The sequence below is a fragment of the Melospiza melodia genome, chromosome Z (assembly GCF_035770615.1).
Source record: "Melospiza melodia melodia isolate bMelMel2 chromosome Z, bMelMel2.pri, whole genome shotgun sequence".
Classification (NCBI taxonomy): Eukaryota; Metazoa; Chordata; class Aves; order Passeriformes; family Passerellidae; genus Melospiza; species Melospiza melodia.
Window position 1 is genome coordinate 11,658,194 of NC_086226.1, and position 23,063 is coordinate 11,681,256.

At 37.3% G+C, this 23,063-nt stretch overlaps 1 protein-coding gene across 1 annotated transcript in view; it reads left to right on the top strand.

The window, feature by feature from the left end:
• The window catches only part of SLC1A3 (solute carrier family 1 member 3), a 65,529-nt gene that overhangs the window by 14,469 nt on the left and 27,997 nt on the right, over positions 1–23,063 (top strand). Inside the window, exon 3 of the mRNA XM_063179738.1 lies at positions 4,548–4,685. Within this exon, the coding sequence (XP_063035808.1) occupies positions 4,548–4,685 (138 nt within the window). The remainder of the gene's footprint in view (positions 1–4,547; positions 4,686–23,063) is intronic.

Sequence of the window (23,063 nt, forward strand, 5' to 3'; positions counted from 1 at the left end):
ACATCTGTCAGAATTCTGCACTTCTTGCTTGAACATGCAGTAGACAGCATGGGCATTGTAAAAAAGTTTAAGTTTGAGATAACTGTATAGTCTTATTTCCTGTGTAACTCTGAAATAAGATTGAGACCGGTTATTGAAATGAATTCTCATAAAAATTCATTTCAATAACTTAGACCCTGACTTTATTGCTTACTTCATCACACTTTGATGTTAATGTGTTAAAGACATTTTGTATAGAAGGTTGTGTAGGTTTTTTTTAGCCATAGAAGTATACCCATAGTTGTTAAAGTCCAACATGAAGATTTGTTTTCTTTCTGGTACCCAGCGACTAGAAGTGAAGATCATTGGCCATTCATCAATATAGTCCTGTTTTTGGAATAAAGAATTCCAAATCCTAACTACCATTTCGCCATTTCCATCCCATTATCCTAACTGCCAGAACTATCTCCACCTTCTGCTTCTTGCAAGTTTCACTGTAGTCATACATCTTGAATTTCATTTTGATTCACAAAAAACATTGGTATAAAATCAATGCAATAATTTTAGCTTTTTAGATTGTTCTGATTTACATCAGGATCATCTACAAATAAATTTTTCCATAAACTTAACTTTATCACTATAGTGGAAAAATAAATTTTTCCATATACTTAACTATCGCTACATCAAGAACACCTCAAAAATCCGTTTATAACTCTAAGCTAATTTACCTTTTCATTATAAACTGTATAAATTATTTAACAATATGGTTCTGTTACACTAAACACATGTATAGAATTTGTGTTAACTTAAACAGGCACTACTGACTTTTGTCCAGAAAAAGCCCAAATTCTGTGGATAAATCTACTCTTTGCTGCAGTGCAGAAATGATACACTATTAACCATTTGAGAAGTCAGGCTCTGATAGTGTTGATTAGTTGATCTTTTCTGTTACAAAGGGTGCACAGAAACCTGCACAACAGGTTGTGGGAGCCTGTTTCACACAAGGCTTTGTCTCATTACAATTTTCAGAATTAACCTGAAACTTGAAACTTTTGCTGAGAAAGGCCAGTTCCAGTATGTAATCTTCCCAGTCTTGGTCGTGAAGCACTAAAACTCCTGCCACACACAAAGTAGTGGATGGTTGTTGGAATACTGCACCTCTTCCAAAGGTTTAGTACCTCCCACCAGGTCTTGGTTCAGGACTTTATTTTGATGCTTTGCCATTGTGCCTATTTTTACATCATCATTGTGTGCTGCTATCTCACCATTTGAAGCCTGTGAATGCTGGTTCTAAGAAGCTAATTCAAAGACAAAGTTACTTTGCCAAATTTGAGTTTTCTGTCTCAAGAATTTTGTTAATTAAACTTTGTCGATGGGATATTATACCCACTATTTAGTTATTCAGACTTGGAACAGAAAATAAAGTTCAATCTTAATTTATTCCAAAATCGAGAGGGACTGGTAAAATCATGCTGTCCTGCATTCATTATCAAACCCTACAAGGAGGAAATAATTTGTCTAAATTTCTTCTTGTTCTGTGTGAACACAATCAATTTTCAGAAATATCTGTGAAACAGCTACTGCTGTATCTATATTTCAAGCAGGGAAACTGAGTCAGAGGAAGGTTCTCATGTCTTGGGCATGACTGCATAGAGATCAATAGCAGTGCTAAGGTTAAGGCTGAAGAATTAGTAGTTGTTGTGTGTTGACCCATTTCAACATAATACACTACCAGGGCACATTTCTTTTCACATTGCAGAAATTCTTTCTGTAAACTGCAGTGCTGGGAAACCCTGTAATTATGCACAGAGCATGTTAGGACAAAAAACAGCCAATAATTTTTGGCTCAACAGGTTTACGTGGAACTTTAGAAACTCACTCTCGCTACCAATAATATTCATTCACACAGCCATCTCAGGCCACTTTGTGCTGCTTGGATGGTAGTGGAATAGATAATCAAGCCCTTATAGCATAGCATAAGGACTAGTTCTTATAGCAGCCTCAGAAACCCTTACCAACCTCAGTGAGGCTTTGTACTAGTGCAGGGATTAATTCATGTGGAACTAATTGCAGAACTGTGGCCTAAGTAAGAAACCAGTGTAGCTCTGTTTGCTTGTTACCCAGTTGTCAAAATGTAGTGCTCATTAAGTGCAGAAACAAAAGTCCAGATGGATTCTTTATATCTGAGAAATGTGTTTCTCATAAAAAAAGAAAATAATGAGTGACTCAGCAGCAGAATTTAAAACTTTTTCGAAAAGAAGGGAAACTCTCAGGCAGGTCTTTTAAGCAAGAATTATTCAGGGGCCCTTCTTCTATGCATTTAATTATGTCATTTTACCCCCCCCCCCCCCCCCCCCAAAAAAATTTATGCAAAACGCTCTTTAGCTACCTGAGACCACAGAACATGAATGAGACTAAACAAATGCCTTCTAGTCCTGCCATTCTTTTCCATAACACCAACTCCATGCTCGGTGTCATTTGCACTCTAGTTACTTTTCTCTCCATCCTGTAACACTATGCTCTAGAACACAGTTCTATTTTCTGTTCTATGCAAGACATTTCTGGACTCCTCTTGCTTAACCAACCTGGTAAAGTCCCTAAGTCATGATCAAACAGTGGTCACTAAATTGAGAGTTATAAATGTTTCCTTTCACCAGCAGATGTCAATAATCTGGTGCAGGAGGCACGACAGCATATTTTAGGTAGCAAAATTTGGCATGGAGATATTCTCTGCTCTATGGAAGTACCAATCAAAAATCAGTCTTTAAATAAAAGCAAAACCACAAAGACTAAGAATTGGAACTAGCAGTTGTCAAAATTGCTCAATGTTACAGCATTTTCAGGATGTACTCAAGTTCTAACATGATCTAGAATGGATCTGGAATGCTCTGCTGCCTAATATCACTGAGGAGCAGCATCATAGAACATTTTATGAAACCTGAGTCTGTCTACTTTTCAAAAAGAGCAATCCCACTCTTCTCTGAGGCACATATCTACCAGGGAAGGCACCACCCCCTGCGTAGCCACACAAAATAATTGCATCAGGAAATTGACCTGGCTGAAAATTAACCCAGTAAAATAAATTCGTTTGCTGCAAACCCACTGTGGTTTGCAGCAGGATCAGTTGTCTGATCCAGCTTTCTACGCAGTTTACCCAAATGCCAGTACCAGAGAGTGGTGAAGAACATGGAGTCTTGAATGGAGAGGAGAGATAGTTGAGTTTCACCGTGTGTATGGTTAATGTGTTCCAGATAAAGCCCTGTGTCATTTGGCTGGGTATAGCAGTCCTACATCAGATAAGGCACCACGCCATTTAACAATTGCAAATTGCAACTGGCCATGTCAGCTGACCAAATAACTAAATAAATATGCAAACAAAGCAGTTGGTGGCAAATACAGGACAAAAATCTTCAAAGTTGTAGCTGGGAAGTTTAGCTTTCCACACATGAGCCCACCGATGACTTCCATTTGTAAATGTATCTCAAGCACCATTTATCTGTTCCCAGCAAGATAAATGGCTCCAGGCACTCCCCTGCTTCTGTCCCTCAGGCATTGAAACCCACCACTTAATCATCCAGTAAGGCCTTTCAGCCCTGATTATCTGCTTCTTTGCAAGTGTCAGTATTCCTGAAGGTAGGCATGGGTGGAGATGCTTACCTCCTGCTTCTTTTTTGACTTCGAAAAGACTAAACCACAAGGGGATTCTCAAATATGTCTGTCCTGGTTATCTCCTTCAATCTGAAGCACATCTGTAGGATCAGGCCCACAGAGTAGACAGGCATGGACAAGACTTCTGACTACTGGTAGCTAGTATGTATATGCATTGCATATAGGATTACACTCAAAATCTCGGAATTCAAGACACTTGGCTGTAGTAGCAGGGATTGCTTCTTTTCATTAGCACTCAAGGTGTACCTTTGACAGTAGTCCAGATTTAAAAAAACAGCAGCACAAAAATCATTCTAAATGACTGTGCTGATTCTGGCCAAGAGAGGGTTAATTTTTGCAGCAGCCAGGAGGGGGCACAGCCAGGACCCAGGGGTTATTCTACAAAGCCTGATGTAATTTTTGGGGTCAGGGGAAGGGGCCCTTCTGGTTCTTGGAGCATGTTTGGGATTTCTGCATGGCGAGCACTTGTCTGTGAATCATTCACCTCTTCCATACTTCGTTATTAAAATTATTACTGTTCTTTTTCTTAGTTCATTGCTGTCTTCAGTAAAATGTTATTGCCTCAATACATGGTGTCTACATTTTGTGCCTCCAGCTCTCCTCTCTATCCCACCACAGGAGGAGGGAGCAGGGGGCTGAGCAAGTGGGATGTGGTTTGCAGCGTTTCACTGGGAACACTAAATTGGGAACACCATTCCTAAATGGCAATAACTTAACATTTTCAGGAGAGCTACTCGTAGATGATACCAGAGAAAGTAAATCAGCATAGTAAAGAGTGCAGGTTACAATTAGATATGTCCAGCACAGATGTTTTTTCAGATGCTTCACAGATGTTCATGTTCAGATGCTACTGCTTCTTTAAAAGACTGAGTAATGATATCTCTTTTCCCTCCCTTCAGGTGTAATCCTGGGATTTTCTCTTCGATCATATAAGATGAGCTATCGGGAAGTGAAATACTTTTCGTTTCCAGGAGAACTACTCATGAGGATGCTGCAGATGCTGGTCCTGCCGCTAATTGTATCCAGTTTAGTCACAGGTAAACAAAGAAAAACAAAACAAAATACACCCCCACACACCCTCTCTTGAATAATTTTACAAAGATGCACACACCAAAATCAAAAAAGTGAACATTCTATGTCCTAGAAGTGTTATAATCCGCAGAAAGCCATGGCATTGTTATTGCTGCTGTAGAGACAATGTAAGAGGAGGTTTGAATTAATATACAGAGAAAATGAAAGTTGGTTTTCCAAATTCATAGACAGACTAACAGCACAAGCTACTATATGCAGCTGCTATGAAGCTGACTCTGTACTCCACTCTCTTCTTTTACTATCTGAGCAGGTATTTCCTCCACAGTGTCCTATTATTATCAAAGATAACATATCTCAAAGACACAGTGCCAAAACGCAAGAAAGTTGAAACTGTTGATTGTGGGCAATAACACACGCCTGTAACCACAGATATGCAAAACATCTGTCTGCCTCCTAGTTTTCCAGCAATAGATTAGAAAAAATGGAATCCTGTAATAGAATTGTTTAGGTTGGAAGGTACCTTAAAAATCTGGTTCCAGTCCTCCTGCCATGGGCAGGGACACCTCCCACTAGAGCAGATTGCTCAGAGCCCCATCCAATTGTTCTCTGACACTACCAGGGATGGGTCATCCACAAGGTCTCTGGGCAACCTGTGCCAGTGCTCCATCACACCTATAGTAAAAGATTTTATTCCCGATATCTAATCTAAACTACCTTCTTTTAGTTTAAGCCATTTGCTCTCCTATCACTACAAGTGCCCTTTAGGCCCTTCAGGTACTGGAAGGAGCTCTAAGGTGTCCCTGGAACCTTCTCTTCTCCAGGCTGAGCAACCCCAATGCTCTCAGCCTGTCCTCATGAGAGAGATATTTCAGTCCTCTGATCATTTTCATTACTTCCTCTGGACCCACTCCAATGTGCCTGTGTCCATAGGGGATAGATGGAATTACATGGAAAGTCTGGAAGAAACTTAATTCCATCAGTTCTGTTTTGTTGTCTTCTGGTCAGAAGCTCTATAACTAGTGATGTAATATTTAGTTCCGTATGGTGATGTATGCCTTGGCATTCCACCCAAGTTTTGTGGTGGACCTCTCAGATTTGTTATGAATGTTTAGGATACACCTGTGATGTATTTATTCTTTCAATTATCTGAAGAGAAGAAGGTATGGATTTTAGTCTATAGACAGCTTGGAGAACTTAATTAAAATCACCCACTGCTCAGTCCTAGTATCTAAAACACAAATACACTGCCTCGATTGACTGAGAATCCAGATAATAAGTTGTTCTCTATTTAATTGATTGTCAAATATGTTAATGTAAAGATCTCTTAAAAATGCAAATGAGCAGAGACTCGCATGTTCAGAGAAATCAAAGGTGTGTACAAGTATAAGCTGTTCATTCAACAGCAGAAAACATGGGTATTCACAATTACAAAATTCTTATATTTAAAGAAAAAAAAGTGAAGTTTGTTTCTATGCACACACATTATATGGATACTGAAACTTAAATGAACACTGCACCTAGGGAGTATAAGTTTTGTAGGAGAAATAAGGGTAGGTTTTATTCCCAACCACTATATAGTTTTGTTTCATGTCATAGATTCTCTCATCTTCTTGTCCCTTTCACCTACAGAACTCCGTGGGTTGGCAGGACACTTCAGATAGAAGAACCATTAGAAGTAGAAAAAGGGAGATATTTATCCCTTTTCAATGTCAGCTGGCACTGCTGCTCAATTTTGCAGGATGAATTATTTCAGGAAAATATATCTGATCAGTTCTCAATTCCTTATAACTCTGCAATCACACTGGTTCTCTGAGAGAGCTCAAAGTAAATCAGGAAACTAAGCAGATCATCCTATACAGGGATTTGAATGATTTTCAATAATCTAAGTAGAAAAACTTTGCTCAGGTAACGATCAGCAAACTCATCTTAGAGGGTCACAAGCATCACAAGGAGCTGGACTTTTGATGAAACCATCTCATTTGCTGTGTCACCAGCACTCAGGAGAGATTTTGTGAAATATCAGAAAAATTAGTTTCCAAGTAATCCTATTCCGAAAAGAATCTTCATTCTCTGGAATCTAACAAAACCCTTCTTTTATGTGTTTTTCTTTCCCTTTAAAGCCCTTTATCTTTTTTTTTCTTTTTTTTTCATAACGATTTTTCTTTATTATAGAAAAGCAAAGATAATTGCCAAATTCTCTTTGGCAAAGAGAAATCTTCTCTACTGAGAAGATGTGCCTTCCTATCATCCACGTGCCTTGTGATATTAAGTGGATTATACTTAGAGATCCCTTTGAAGTAGAGACAGTAATTTTCAAGGTGAATAACAACATTTTAAACTTCTTTAGTTGGGTAGGCAGCAGTCAGAGAAAACTCAATGCAATTCACAAATGGCATATTTAATTTCGTTCCAAGAATCATTCAGTACTGCAAGACTATACTCTTTCTCATGGGAATAAAATACTTTTCCATATTATTCTAAAACTTGTGGAAAAAAACTCCTTTCTTCCTTTCTACACTGAACAATGCCTCATTTAGCATACAAATTGTTTTTGTAAGAAGAATGTTTTTACATATTTGCTGCAGAACTCTCATACTAAAATGGACACATAGGCATTTGTTAATATAAAAATAATAAGTATAACTTTTGCAGGTGTACTACTGTGCAATTTTATGCATGCTTAAATTCTTTTTTTACATAGGATAATTCAGTGGATTAAAGTCTTATACTTCTCAAGTTAGTCTTCAGACTACTCAATATATTGAAGGCAAATCTCTTATTTCCTGTATTTTTTGTGGCAAACAAAGTGGATGCCTCTTAACTAATCTCAAAGTGACTCCTCCAGGCTTTCATCCTGATAACATACTTGTTTCTTTCAGTTGTTAATTATTTGAATAAATATTTTGCTGTTTGCAGGAGCAAAAGTGTCTCCTAGAAATTATATCCTGGGTTTCCTTTTGTATTTATGCAAGTGTGATGGATGTAACTGTGGCAAAACCATAAACTATGGACTCTGTGGTATCAGAAACAGGCTGGGGATGGTTACATTCCCTTGCCAACTTTGTGATTGTCAAAGTTAGAACAATAAAATCCAACTAATAGTTAATGCACTGTTATAGAAATAAAAGATAAATTGAGAAACTGAGGACTTGTGCCATTCAGGTAAACAGTTCTGATGGTTATTCACAGACCTCAGGAAAACCAACTATGCAAGATGAAGTCAATCCAGTCACATTTCTTTAACCCTGGTTTCTGTATTTCATGAAAGAAGCAATGCAGGATCACTTTCAGAGGTTTTTAGTCACATTTGCCTTATGACTTACCCCATTGCCTGTGGTTCAAGCAGGTGTGCAGCTTTCTCCATGAGATTCTATCTTCTGACGAGTGTTTTACCAGGCATGTACTAACATCTGCTTGGGAGAAAATGGAGGTTATTTGCATACCATTCACCATCTTTTCATGTTTGTAGAAAAATATTATTATATGCATGTTTATATTATTTATTTTTGTGGTCTAGACACAAATTCAGCTCCATACTCTATGTTGGGTTTATTGTGTACAGTCTTTAAAATGAAAAACTCCTATGTCAGCATTCCCAGTGGGGATCTCATATAAAGTCAAAGGCAAGATTATAACATGGTATATGAGAGGAAATGTAAATAACCAAATAAATAAATTCCAGTTTGGACTGTATTATGGCCAGATCTTAAATATGAATTTAAATATCAATTCCTATGCAAACACAAAGCTGACAACTTTGCTCTGTTTCTGTTTTGAATTTGCAGCAGTTATAAGAGAAAAACTATTTTATGTTTTCTTGTTTCATTACAGCTTAAACCATATGACATGAAAATTGCTTTACACAATTATTTTAAAATATACATTGTCCCTAAAAGGTACATAAAACAAATATATATGAATATGATAGCAGTTATCATAATGAAATAGCCAAAGCCAGAGAAAATTGCACCAGCAATAAGAGCACTATGCACTAACATTTTTAAGCTGTTACACCAAGATGATCATGAAATTGAAAGTCCAGTCCTTAAAACTGTCCCACAAATTTTTTCTGCATGTTTCAGCTATTGACTGAATATAATGCAATCAGAATGAGGTATCTTTTCTTAACAAAACCATTTATTTCCTGAAATCCCTTCCATGAAAATGATTCACAACTAGTCTTTATGAAGAGCATAGTTTTAACATAATATTAGTGAGAAATATTAAAGCTAGAGAAATTTTGTGAGGGTTATTTGCAGATATTTTGCACAGTTCTAGACATGGTTCAGTTTAATAGACTTCTTCTCCTTCCACAAAATTTTAAGAGCTTGGAATTTACTTTTACAGGGACAACTGCTTTTAAGTGCAAGTGAACTGGTATTAAATTCTGTGCAATTATTTCAGATATCTTTGTCTGGTAAATTATAGCAAAGCATAAGAAGCCCATTCTAGACCTGACTAATTTTTGCTGCCCGCTGCACAACACTAAGTCTACAGTTTGTTTACTAACATACATCAAGATAGGGAAGGAGAATAGGAGTATAGAAACAGTAAAACCGAGGTCTGCTGGCTCGCCAAGGATTGTACAGCAATTACAGAACCAAGCAAAAAGCCCATTTATGAGCACCAGTACAACACACTAGACAATACTGATTGTCCAAACTGCTTATGGGGTAACACTAATACGGAGCAAATAAGTCTTAACCACTTACCAGGATTTTGTGTGAAAGGTTCTGTACAAACACAGACCATGGATCCCCTGCCAAAAATAGAAGGCTGTGTGGAAAAACAGTTTAAAAGAACAAGCACGGAAAATTTACTTGAAAGTAGAAGAGCATTTTAATATGTACTTTGTATAATATCTTAGTTTAAATTTTTTAACTTTGTAACTCAAATAATGCAGCTATTGTTAGTGGGTTCTGGAAGAAACAAACTTCCCTGCCTCTGTAGGGTTTCAATGACTGTCAACAACACTGAGTACTGCAGGAGACATGAGTGATTTTTTTGGGGGCAGACTCAGAGACACAGGAATTTTTCCTGAAACTTTATGAAAATGTTCATAGTAGTTACTGCTACACAAACTATGGAAAGTGTTGCCAAAGAGAAGAAAGCTGGGATTTCCATGGATGGAATCTTCTTAAGCAAACTCTCAAGTGCATACAATGCTTTTCAGTTTTGCTATCAAAGGAGTGCAATGGATGGTGCCTGTTAAAAACATCCAATAAGGAATAAGGTGTTTATCCTCAGTGAGATAAAATAAGACACACAAAATTACTTAAGTAATAAAACAAAGCACTCTCAGAATTCACAACTAACCAACAAGTGGTAGCTGCAGTTGCTTAAAATTGCCAACAATGAACAAGGGTAATGTTCAAACAGCTGAACTTGACATAGCCTCCAAGTCACTCCCTTACCTAAATCAGGAAAAATGCAGCATCTGGACATGAGCATATTCTACTGGAGAAAAGCTATTTTTTTCCAGTTGCTACTTGTGGATGTAAAATGTAGAAAGTCAGTGCTGTGACATTTCGTACAACCTTAGGAAAATCATGTTTCCCTTCTGCATCTCTGCTTTCTTTCTCCTTTCAGATGGACTGCTGGTGAAGTGTTCTTAGGTTTTTTTATAGATATTAGGCAGAGAAGAAGACGATTGAATGATTGATATGCGATGGAAATTTTAGTAAAGGCATGAAGGATAGCTCAGCAGATCCATATAACTATTTTAGTTACAACGATGGACTTAAATTAGGGTGTATGACAGGGGACTATGATGCAGTGACTCAGCCTCCCACATCCTGACAGCAGATGTACACTACCTTCTATAAAGAGATAATTCTAGAAAATAGTCCAATGTTATTAAACTTAAGAAATTAGGTTTTATATTTGCCTTTTTAATGTTGGAATGAAAAAGTAAATGACCCTTGAAGAGTAACTAGATGCAAATGCTATCAATCATATCAAACCCCTAACCTCTACTAATCATTAATATTTTCTTTGACAATAGCAATCTCCTTTATTATTATAATAATTTAATAACAGTAAACACAAAGGACCAGAATTTTTAATTTGCTCATCTCAACCTTTCACATCAGAGCACACATCAGGGAGGGACCTGTGCATCATCTCTTCAAAAAAGGGGCTGTGAAAGCAGCGCACGTCTAGGTTTGTTGAAGCAGGACCCACAGTGCTTGAAGCCTCTAAGAAATTCCTGTGTTCTCCTATCTGCTGCCTGACAAGTGCACTGTGGAAAAAAGTCTGTCACCCACTACAAGGCCCCAGGTGCTGTCTCATATCAGCTACAATATTTATGGTAATTTCAACAGATGGAAGGTCTCTCATTCAGGCAGAACAGACCTGTGGAGCCAGTTAATTCTCTCCCAAAGGAAAAAAAATGAGAGACCTAGCAGTAATTCCCTGTAATTCATTCTGGCAGAACAGACACATAGCCAGTACCTGAGAAACATCTTAGCACTCACAGTTAAGCTGGAAGGTAAAAACATTAATAAAAGTCAGTCTTACACTTCTGTGTTTTTAGAAAAGTTTAAGAAATAGAGCATTCCTGATTCACTTAATGCAGTTCATACACAAAAACCAAGAAGTAGTTATGCAGTATTTGGTCAGTTTAGCCAGCCACCAGAGCAATGAACCCATTTTCCAAATTCCAAAATTTGGCATATTTTCTGATTTTTCAAAAATTCTAACTTTTGATGGTCCATAGAAAGAATTTTAGAAGTCAGAATAATTAATACCCGCCAAATCAATAAAAAGTTTTACATCCATTTCAGCTGACTCCAGTTATAGGGAAAAGAATTAATAAATTCTCTCTGAGTAAAGCACTTCTTGGATTGTCAGTGAATTTGAGCTGCCTATGTATTTGTATTGGGATATCTCTATAGAGGAATTCCATACACATGTCCTGTAGTATGAAGCCTACTATGAGTAACAAATTCATGGACATCCGAAGAGTGTATTCTTTTTTCATTTATGGCTTTCTTTTAAGGTATAAAATATTATTTTAAAAGTAACTTACCTTCTTTCTAGGCAACTCTTTCCTCTTTCTCTGCCACCCAAAGCTTTATAAGCACATCAATATTGTAAAAGCTGAACTACATGGCAGCTTTAGTTTTATGCACTTGTACATTTCACGCACAAATGAATTCATGCATTCATATGGATATTTGCGTATGCAATTTACATAACTGAATGGCAGTTATTTAATTTGAACATTTACATACTTAGAGAAAATAAAGGAAGAGTCATGCTTTGATTTTTGTGTGTCCAAAATAGAGGCTGTCTTAAAGTATGGGCATATAAACTACAAAGTTAGTAGAGATCCAGTCATCTTGTAAACAGAATATCCTGTCAGGTTAAAAAATCAGTTGAAGAAACATCACAAATATTGATCCAAGTTCAGAAACAGTTTCATCTGAAAATAGCATCTTCATACTAGATTTAGGCCAACAGAAGCTAAAAATATACAAGCACTCCTCTATAATAAAACTATTTTAAAGACCTTCCCTTCAGTAGATGTATTTCTGTATAAAACAGGTGTCTATCAAGTCTGGCATATAGTCTTTAATAATCATTACTTATATAGGTACCCACAGGTGACAAGATTTGAACCTTCTTAAATTGTTACACTCTGCAGTTTTAAGGCACTTAAAATAATCTTAAATATTTTGGAAAAATATTTTTAAATTTAAATTCTGAGTTTAAATAACAGGCAGTTGCACTTAAAATCAGAAGGAAAAAAGGCAGCTTAGGGAAGTATTCAGCATCTAGAAACATCAACTTTTGTGTAAAAATTCTAAAGAAATTATGTTCAGATTCTGAGTGTGCTGGCAATCAGTTAGGAAATAAACTACACCTAGCATTTTACAAGGCATGGAAGCCAGAAAATCATAATGAAATGTCATAAGTATTTGTACAATAAATATATCTTTGGGTAGAACATCTTCCTCAAAAACTGCCATACATCTCAACCTATGCAAATGCTAAAAGCAAGGACTCCAGAAAAGCTCATAAAAATAAATATTAACTAATTTCTGAAACAATTTGGCAATACGGAATACACAAAAATCTATCCTCACAAGAGCCTATGGGAACAATTCTTAGTGAATTCTTTGTCAAATTTGACCAAGAATTAAAATGCAATAACAGCAGAGATTAAATTCCCACACAAAATAAGAGTCTGCATAAGATAAAATTTGATTATACCATAAAAGAGAAAACCTAAGCAGGACTCAGAGCATTCAAAAGCAGAAAGTACAGAGCAGCATGGTTTTTGAAGTCTGAGTCTGTGAGAGCAGCAGAAACAGCAGGGGTGATCAAGAACAAAGTCTACAATAACTAAAGATAGTTAAACTCAAAAGCTCCACTAAAATAATTCAATTTAGCCAGTGGTCCTTAATTGAAGGCTGATTTAAACTTCATTGCAAAATATAAGTTTAGTTGCTGCCCAAAGTATTGAATAACAGGTTGTTATACTTTTATTTAGTTTGCATTCTGCACGAGATTCCAGCTGAATTAACAATAGGGATAACCTCCCACCCACAAAGATTTAGTTTTGTTTTTATGTCTTAGTTCAAACGCATAACATCAATACTTTGCTTGCTGACAAAGCAAAAACTATTTGAAAGAACACATAAAAATTAAAGCATCTTGCCTGAGCACTGGTGGACCATTGTAAAACCATACTGTCTTTTTCTTAACATTTCAGTCAAGGCAGAAGGACTGAAAATGTATTAGGGAAAACTTAAAGCACTTTTTTGAGTTTAATGTAAACTATTTTCTGTTGGTTACAGAAAAACACCAGACCTGAAACACAAAAAACCCTCAAAAATATTAAAAATCGGCTGTAAAGTCAGTTACATTAGTTTGTAAACAGAAATTTTGTACAGCAAAATGTCCAAACTGCAAAACCAACTCTCAGCATTTTGAGAATTAGGACACTGAGCAAGCATTTTGTTCAGGATGCTGAATACTGAAACTGTAAAGAATGATGTCTTCAATAATGAATGAGCCTGTGATAACCTGACAGATGAACTAGAATGGTGGCAAGTGCAAAGTAATACACCTGGGAAAGGGAAATGTGCTACACCTAATCAGGAGTTCTCAAATGGGCAATAGGACAGGCAAGAGTTCTCAGACTCACTGTGGGCAGTCCAGAGAGGGGGACAGGGCTAGAATGAAGTTCCAGTGAAAGACAAGGAAGAATTAAACAGACTTCATTTCTTTGACTTGAAAAAAAAACAGGCACAGAAGTTGCTGTAAAAGTCCACAGAAATCATTAATTCCTTGCAGAAGCTATAATGCAGTGGCTAATTATTACTATATCTCCTAACTGTATTTCACAATAAAGGAAAAATAGGGTGTCCTAAGAAATAACAAGAGCATGCATTTCTATTAAAGACAAGGAAGTACTTTTTCACGTGACACAATTCAGTTCAATTATGTTAATAGCTTCAAATTAAAATCAAATTAATTTAAGTAAATAATTTAAAATTAAAATTAAATTAAAAGAGTTTGCAGACACAGTCATCACTGGCTAATAAATTTGGAAACTAGCAATTTAGCAAGGCCCTAGATCCCACTGCTCCCTTGTTGCAGGGAGGGCAAACAAGGGCAATTTACTCTATCTTTTTCTTTACCTCTTAGTCCTTCAGTAAGAACCTGTTGTCAGATAAATGTGAAGACAAATGGGTTGGACAACCTCTGGACTAATTTTTATCCCATAGTTTTATGTTGGTTTTGCACTCCTTTCTTTACAGATTGAAAGTATGTCTCACTTGCTGAGATTTCACCTCCCAATTACTCCGAGGCATTGACTGCTGTATAGAGTTTCAGCTTTATGGCACAGACAGCTCTTCAAGAACCGGTTCAAAACCAAGGAAACAAACAATTGCAGGATTTAAGAATCATCTCACCTTACCCAGACATTAACTCACTCCATTGGCATGAAATTGGACTTCAAAATAAAACAGCCAGAGCAAGCCACCATGCACTACAGAACTGGTAGCTCTTTATTATTCCACTTCTGGGTAACTTACAAATAGCAATAGTGTAAGAGCCGTTATCTCATTATCAAAATATAACAAAAAACAGCCAGAAAATGTGGGCATAGTTACCTACATGCAGGCTTCTTTCAGGGTTTATCAGCTTTCCCTTTCCTACTCCTTTCACCGCCTCAACTCTCCCTTGAACGTTGTGATCCACGTCCTCCTTTCCTACATTCAAATATAGCACAATTTCATAATATTTTCTTCCTTGCCAGTCTGTCTTTGCTGTAACTGCTTGTGAAAACTGAAAGAATCCAAGGAAGAAAATTCCTGAGGCTGAATTTTGGGAACACCAGGGATATTACTGGAAGTACTTGCACACCAGGAGAAGTAACACATGTAATTGTTTCATCAGCACTGTGAAATGTGATAAGGCACAAACTACTTTCTGAAGAATTGCATCAGCTATACAGATCGTTTGAAAACTTGCAGAACATTGTCACTTTCAAAAACATATACTATCATTAGTTCTTCTAGCCTTGTTTTCACTCTTTTTTTTGCTTTTTGATAACTGACAGTTGTTGACCAATAACATATTATTTCCATTTAATTCTCAAAGGTAATTGTTGGATCTACTACATACTGTCCTTCAAACATGTATCTGGATTATAAACGTCTGTAAGTTAGATCCATCATTGTCACCATCACTGGAGGCAGAGGTACTGAAAGCATTGGTGGAAATTCCATTGCTCAGAATTCAGAATTCCTGAATTCTGAGCAATGGAAAATGAGGAGAGCCACTGTGGACTACAAGGCTTACAGGACTCGAGCTTTGGGTCTGGATTCCAGTAACATGTTGGATTGTCCGGATGAGGAGGAAGGCTTCCCAGATAATTGTTCATCCTAGCATTCCAGCCACAGGTCACAGCTCTCATTGGTGGAGAATAAGGAGGAGAAAACAAACTCTCAGAACAAAAATCTCTAAAAATTTATTGAGACTAGATACACAACTGAGGACCAGCAGTATGTGGGATTTGTGTTATATGTCAGGGAGTGACAAAGCACTTCCAGTATGTGCTAAAATTCTTTTCATCCAGACATTCCAGGTAGTGCATAATTTTTCCTTTATTCATAGGTTGTTTCTGAGTACATTCTATATCATCCTGTCCAGATCTTGAGAAACAAATGCACCAAAATATAAATGATGCTGCTGATGGTGTGGAGAATATCTCAAAAGATAATCATTGCAAGCATATAAGAGCTGGCCTCACTGATAGGAATTGCTTTCCAGTTGTATCCTAGTTCCTTTCCCTAGTTCTTAACTTTTTGCAGAGACATGGCTGACAGAATGGTAGAATACCTTCTCCTTATTCCTGTGTTACAATGTTGTCTCCAGAGGAATGTCTGAGACAGTCATGAACATTGTAAAGTATTTGCTGCAGCCTGGAATCACCTCACAGAGTTGCCAGTCTTCCTTAATTTGGTACAAAGTCTCTTGCTGCAAACTTTTCCAGACTCACAGAGTCAGATCTGTTTCTCTTCACACAGGTGAGCCTGGGGTTCAGCTTTCACCCTGCTGAAGTTTTGTGAGAAGCTCTGGTGACCCCAGAAATGACAGGGGTTTTGTGACGGTGGCTTACCCCAGAAAGCATCAGTTTGAGCTAAGTCTGGACATAATCTGCCACTTCCATGCACTGCATCAGATAGTTCACTTGCACCTCTCTGGTGCCACATTTCTCCATTCCACATTGCCTTTTTCCTTTGATTCTCTCTAGGACTTGGTCTTCCCAGGTTTGACAGAATATTGCCACTGATGCACACCACAGCAAAGCTACACTAGCTTACCTAAAATCACATTTATTAGTCTATGCAAGGTAGCAAGTGCCATTTGGATTCCAGAAATGTTTAAAGATAAATTTACAGACCTCTACCTGTCATCAAGGCAGTCTTTTCTTGAGTTGTCTGTCTGACTGTTCCTCAGGTCAACAGATGTTGTCTTATATATCAAGAGTTCTATTATCATTAAAGCGCAAGGACTCCATATTGCCAGAGCCTCATACCTCCTCAATGTCTCCCACAGGCAGCTCCTCTTAGCACTAACTCTTCCTTGCAGTAATCATCTAACTCCCGTTCCCACCAATCCACTCTTTTATAACACTGTTCTAATTTGGCACAGGTGTGGCCTGTTGTCATCAGGCCTGCCCCTAATCTTTAGTAATTGGTTCAGCTGCAACTCTTTAGGGGATAAGATTACATTCTATACTATCCTCATTTACCCATACTGTATCCCACTACAAACAGAGTTTGTTTTTTTAGTGGTTTTGATTTTGAACAAGTGTGCATTGTTGCAAAGCGCAGTATTTCCAAAGGAAAGAGGGACATGTCCAATCAACACAAACATTAATTCCTCAGAGGTTTGCATGCTCTGTAAAAAAAAAGGCAGTTTAGTACTCCCCACACTTTCAGCTCCTGCTAGTGTGGGCACACTTATGTCCAGCAAACTAGCAAGAAAGGCACCTGGGATAACAAGCTGAAATTTTGGTTCATTGGATTATCAGACACAGAAGTTCTGTGCATTCCTTTTATCAATAGCATCTTGAAAAGACCCTATTCTCTACAGGTGTCTATCAAGGGAAGATATACAAATGATGATCTACAAAGATGAGTAAAAACTACTGGAATAGAGGGAGACTTGTGGGGACAAAAAAGAGAGATAAAACTACTGTCTTGTAGAAAGGAAAAGATAAAGTTCTTTACAGCTTCACACAGTTGAATAGCAATTCAATTCTAATACTGAGGAATTAATATGCAAATAAAGAAAACTCAACGTTTGTGCCAACAGAAGCTTTCAGGTCTTAATGTTATTCTTAAAGAAACGTCATCTCTGGAAGCAAAAAATCAAAGCAAACTAAATTCTGGGCCTCTGGTTGTAAAATGAAGCTCACAAATAGATCCCAACTGTATTCCGAAAACTCAAGAGTCACAATACAGAGAGCACTTGTTTGAAAAATTTTGGGATTCACCCAAAACCAGTATTCCAGTATTTGGAGAACATGACTTCTAGTTCCTGATTTACCAGATCTGGTATAAATCTTCCAGCAATATTCATCTTCTCTACTTCACTGAAGATCTTGAAGAGCTTCAAGTGTATCACAAGTTGTGAAGAGGTTTTCAGACTAAGTACTTCAACAATAGTATTTATTTATATGCCTCAATTCATCGCATTTTCAGAATGAGACCTTGGTTTGTTGTAATTGTATACTTAAACAGGATCAACTCTTTTTCAGATAAATGCATTTTTTCGTCCTTAGACAACAGTACAAGTAGCTCCTTACTGGTGGTAGATAAGAAAAACAAAAGTACAGCATAACACTAGAAATACACTATTTGCACTGCAGCTAACATAATGAGTCTGATTCTTCCCACCATAAACAGCTCTCTCATTTTCTCTTTACTCACATGCAAAGCTGAATACTTTCTTCTGATGTTTCACCACCCACTTCTAACTTATTTCTGAATACTTAGATAAAATCAGAGCTTCTCCAGTGAATATAGTTTCTTTTCAGAGCTAGAGAGAAAGTAGGTTTTGGTCAAGAGTTCACCTAAAGAATGGCTATTTCATTAATGCACTGATTCATTCTTGCACTAAAAATCAGCTTTGTCCAGATTTTACAATTCCATTATGTTTAAATTCCCCAGACTCTGAAAAACCAAGTTATAGAATGTGTTCTTACTAAGCCTGGTTAACATCTGTCTCATGGCCAATGAACCTGTGCAAAGGACCATCATCCATTAGAAAATAAACCTTTCAAATTTGATATAGGATGATTACTTGTTTGTTAAAAAAAAAAAAGGTTTTCCGTTCTGCAAAACACCACAGTCCAGCAATAAGGGTAACCTAAAAAACACCTCTCTTCTCTTCCATGTTTTTAGTTTGAAATCAGCTGATATTTTCTTGATACTGCTGACCTATCATAGAGATTCATATTCTGAATCCTGCCAACAAGCAGATAGTGTCCAGAGGGCAACTGTATAGCACTTGAATTGTGGATACCAAACCCTCTCTTTTTCATCTGTACTTAGCACTGTAACTTCCTGAAAAGAGTGTAATAATATTATTAAAAAGTACTGATTGCTACTGTCAGGCATTCCAGGGTAAGTATTAACTTATTTCCATTCCCTCCTACAAGTCTGTAAGATGAAGAAATACAAAGAAAAATATGTACGTCTTTGATCTTGCAAGGCTGTAACTGAATCAGTGACCCAAAGTTCAAGAGGTCATTGAAACAAAAGAGAGAAAAGAAGGAAAACAAAAGCCTGTTCTCATGAAACTCCAATTCCACACTTTCTTAATGAGTTCTCAGAAGAGCCTTAACATCATTACTGAATTGTGAAAAAAACCCTCCAAATTATAATGACAATTGAAAACATAATAGACTAATTGCAGCTAAAGTAATGACTCCTTGGTATTCATATGGCATATTACCAGAGGACCTTAAATTCACAAATAGAAGCTATTTTTCTTAAACTTGATTTGATTGTTACTAATTAAATTTTTTGGGGTGAATTTAGAGTGTCGTTAGGTTCTGATTTACTCCTGTGAAAAAAAGGAAAAATGCTATCATGTTATGCATTAGGATATTCTCATTTATTATTAACATATTAACTAACAGATTATAAGTGGCATTTTAAAAGGCTGCAAGTTCAGAAATTTAATCATATCTATACAAAATTTTTTCTAACAATTTCTGTATCAGATATCATTCTCTTTAAATAGACAACTATATATGATAAAGGAAGTATCAAATTGTTTCTACATTCTTTATCAACACAGGATTTTTTTTATAAACAAGTTTATGCACAATGTTTCTTTTGCCAAATGCAAGTTCTTGTGATTCTTTAAAGAAGGATCCTAAAGTAGTCTGTATTGTGTAATTAGTTACTGCTCTGTAGTTTCTAGTTCAAAAAATGACTTAGACACATGAAAGAGCTCTGTGTATTTCCTTTTGACATGAATAGATGCCGTGTAGTGGCGCACCTTATTTGTGCCTGAGCTCTCAGAGGAACTGAGGCATCACTACATTAGGTCCTGCACAAAAATCAGCACAGGCTTGGGCATAATGTGTTTCAGGACAGAAAACCTGAAGAATCTGCAGAAACCTCTGCAGACTGCGAATCTGTTACACCAAGATCTCTGTCATAGAGAGATAAGTGAGCTAACTCTTATCACTGTGGGGAGCAGGATAGCAGTGGTACCACAGAGTTTCACTGAAAGTGATTTTTGTTGCTACAGTGCAAATAACAACTGAACTTGGAGGGAGTTAAAATTATACTTGAAGTGTGAAAGAAGAAAAGTCAGCAAAGATGCTCCACGGAAGCATACAAGGTGCTTTAAAACAGTACAGGATGGAAAAATGCAGGGCACATGGGGAGGAATGTAATAAACTAAAAGGTTTGTGAGGAGATGTAAACACCAGCAGAGTGTGTGCAAGATACACCAAAAAAAACCACTAGCTCCATGAGCAGCTCATGGGAGATCAATGGGTAAAACAGCAGCAGATGAATCAACTGCTAGATGAAAGAAAAACAAACACTTAAAACTTTTAGGTTGGGCATAGGTGCACAAATCAGCATAGTATCACTGACAAGATTTATTAAAATGAACAAAACAACAAAGCAGGGCGATTTTTATTATTAATAAACTGTTGCAAGTGTAGATTGTAGCTACTGCAACAACAAAAGCTATGAAGAGTTCTTTAGTGAGTGAACAGTTACAAGTGGAACTTCAGATTACTCAATAAAGCCAAGTCTCATACCCACCTAAAGGCAACGTCGCACCGTTTGTTTCCAAATTATCTTAGTATAGATGAATTAACAAACAGTGCTCTCAATGTTTTAAAAATTGTGCTAAAATTAAAAATCCAAGCAGAAAACCAAAGGCTATGATGTTGCCAGATGCATTAGTCGCACACTACCATTGATTCAACTCTTTATTGAGTCACATCCAACTGGGCAAAGCTTCCTTTCTAACAATGGTTGCTGCATGGACTCTATAAAATTAACTCGTGTCAGATCCTAGTGGACAAACATCCAAATAAGATACTACCATTGCAATAGAGTCTATTATTGGAAGTTTCAGTGAAGAACAGGTTTGCCAGCAATTCTGAATCATATTTTAAGTGAGAAGGTGATGTCTCCAGCATAGAGCTCTGACCAGTTAATGATCAGAACAATCCCATGCCCCAAAACCCATGTAGTTTTGCACACAAACAGAGACGTCTATCTCTCTTTTTTTAGGGGAGAAGCTTCATTTCCCATTCTTTAAATCTTGCACCACTCTGACTAGAACTGTGTCCATTTTTCTAGCAGTTCATCTAAGTGTCTCTTCAGGCACTTCTAACATACCCAAGATGTAAAAGCAATTTATTTTTTACACTAGACTGCACTACCAGCTACTTATGGATACCTCTAATTTCTCACTATTTTTTCAGCAGCAACTAATGTAAATCAGGAGTGATTTAGTAGAATAAATAGTTTACAGCTTCACCACACTGTATAGAGCCAGTCAGATAAAAGAAGCACTGTACATTTGTGGAATGTTGTTTAATAAGTGCTGCACATACAAAAACATGTCTGTGAAGAGCTCCTGACACAGTCTGCCAAAACTCAGACCAGCATTTTAGCAAATTAAAAGTTTGCACATATATTTTGAGAAATTGCATTAGGGATTTTTATGGAGCACTGAGTAATGTGCTCAGCACCATCCAGAAAGCAAAGGTAATTTTATCGCTTGTATCACTTTGTAGGATGCTGTGCATTTCATGCTTAAGTCAGGTATTTTTGGCAATACATTCAAAATAAATGAAAACTAATATTTCATCCTCAGGGAATAGGATGAAAGTCGCACAACTACTACCATATTTATTTCAGTCTTGCAACAACATGCACTTTAGGATTTAAACTAATTGAATGTGCTTTGGCTTATCAGCTACTAAAACAAACTTGTTTCCTGATTAAACTGAACTAATTTACCATGTTACATTATGCCTTTTCATAAACAAATATACTTATTTCTTTCACTCCTTACACAGAAAATAATCAGCTTTATGTCCAACATAAGAATCTCATTTCCAGGAAAGCTTAGTTCAAGTGTCTGGGCATAAAAGGATGTCTTTTTAGAATTGCACTGTGCAGGTAGCAATAGTGTTTTGTTACCAAAAAAAATTTTGAGCTGCTATTTTCTGTGTTCCTGGGTCTCTGATTCTTGGCTTGAAGACAGTCAGCTCTTTGTACTCTGTTATTACAATGAAGTAACCAAAGAAAGAGAGTCTTGGTTTGAGACTGTCAGCTGTTACTAATCACTGCTCCATGGCTTGCTGTGAATCCCTGCTTGCATCTCCCTCCTGCTCTGCTTAGCACACATAAAGAAGATAAATTACTCCCTAGTTTCCCTTCAAAAAGCATATTGTTCATCACATTCCAATACTGTGAGCAAAAGACGGAATAATGCGAAGAGTTAAATGAGTATCTCAACAGCCCCGCAGCAGGGTCCTTCTCAGGCAGATGTGTTTCAGGAAATGTGGTTTCCTACTGGTTCTTCAAATGTATCCTGTTATACTGCAAATCCGAAAAGCAAGCCAACTACACTTTTCAGAACAGAAAAGGATAATCCTCTGAGCTTTCATTTAGTAATGTAAGCATCATTAACACTCAGTAGATGCACTGCTTTATATTGACATGTTTCATTTTACCAGGTGTTATACTTCATTGTTTATAAATACTTCAGCAAGAACAAGCAGAGTAAAGGGGAGGTTTATGAAATTCTTCCCTGCCCTCAGTGACTCACACTAACAGAGAGAAGAATTTTAACAGAAGAAATGTAGAACAGTTTTTGTGGGAAGGGGCCTTTAAGGTCATCTTGTCCTACCCCATGCAGTCAGGTGGGACAGCTTCAGCTAGATCAGGTTACTCAGAGCCCTCTCCATCCTGACCTTGACAGTTTCCATGGATAGGAGAGACACCATCTCTCTGGCAGTGAGTGTTTCAGCTGCCTCATTGTAAAAAAGTTCTTTTTTATGTCCAACCTCAATCTGCCCTCTTTAAAACCATTACCCCCTTTCCTGTAATAACAGACTTTACTGAAGTCTCTCCCATGTCTCTTACAGGCCTCCTTTATGTACTAGAATGTGCTGAAAGGTCTCCCCAGAGCCTTCTGCTCCCCAGACTGATCAGCCCCAATTCTCTCAGCTTGTCCTCAAAAAAGATGTGCCCTGTCCCTCTGACGCCCTTGTGGCCCCTGGACCTGCTCTAACAGATCCAGGTCTCTCCTGTGCTGAGGACCCAAGAGGTGGATGCAGCGCTCCACTCCCATGCAGGTGGATTCTC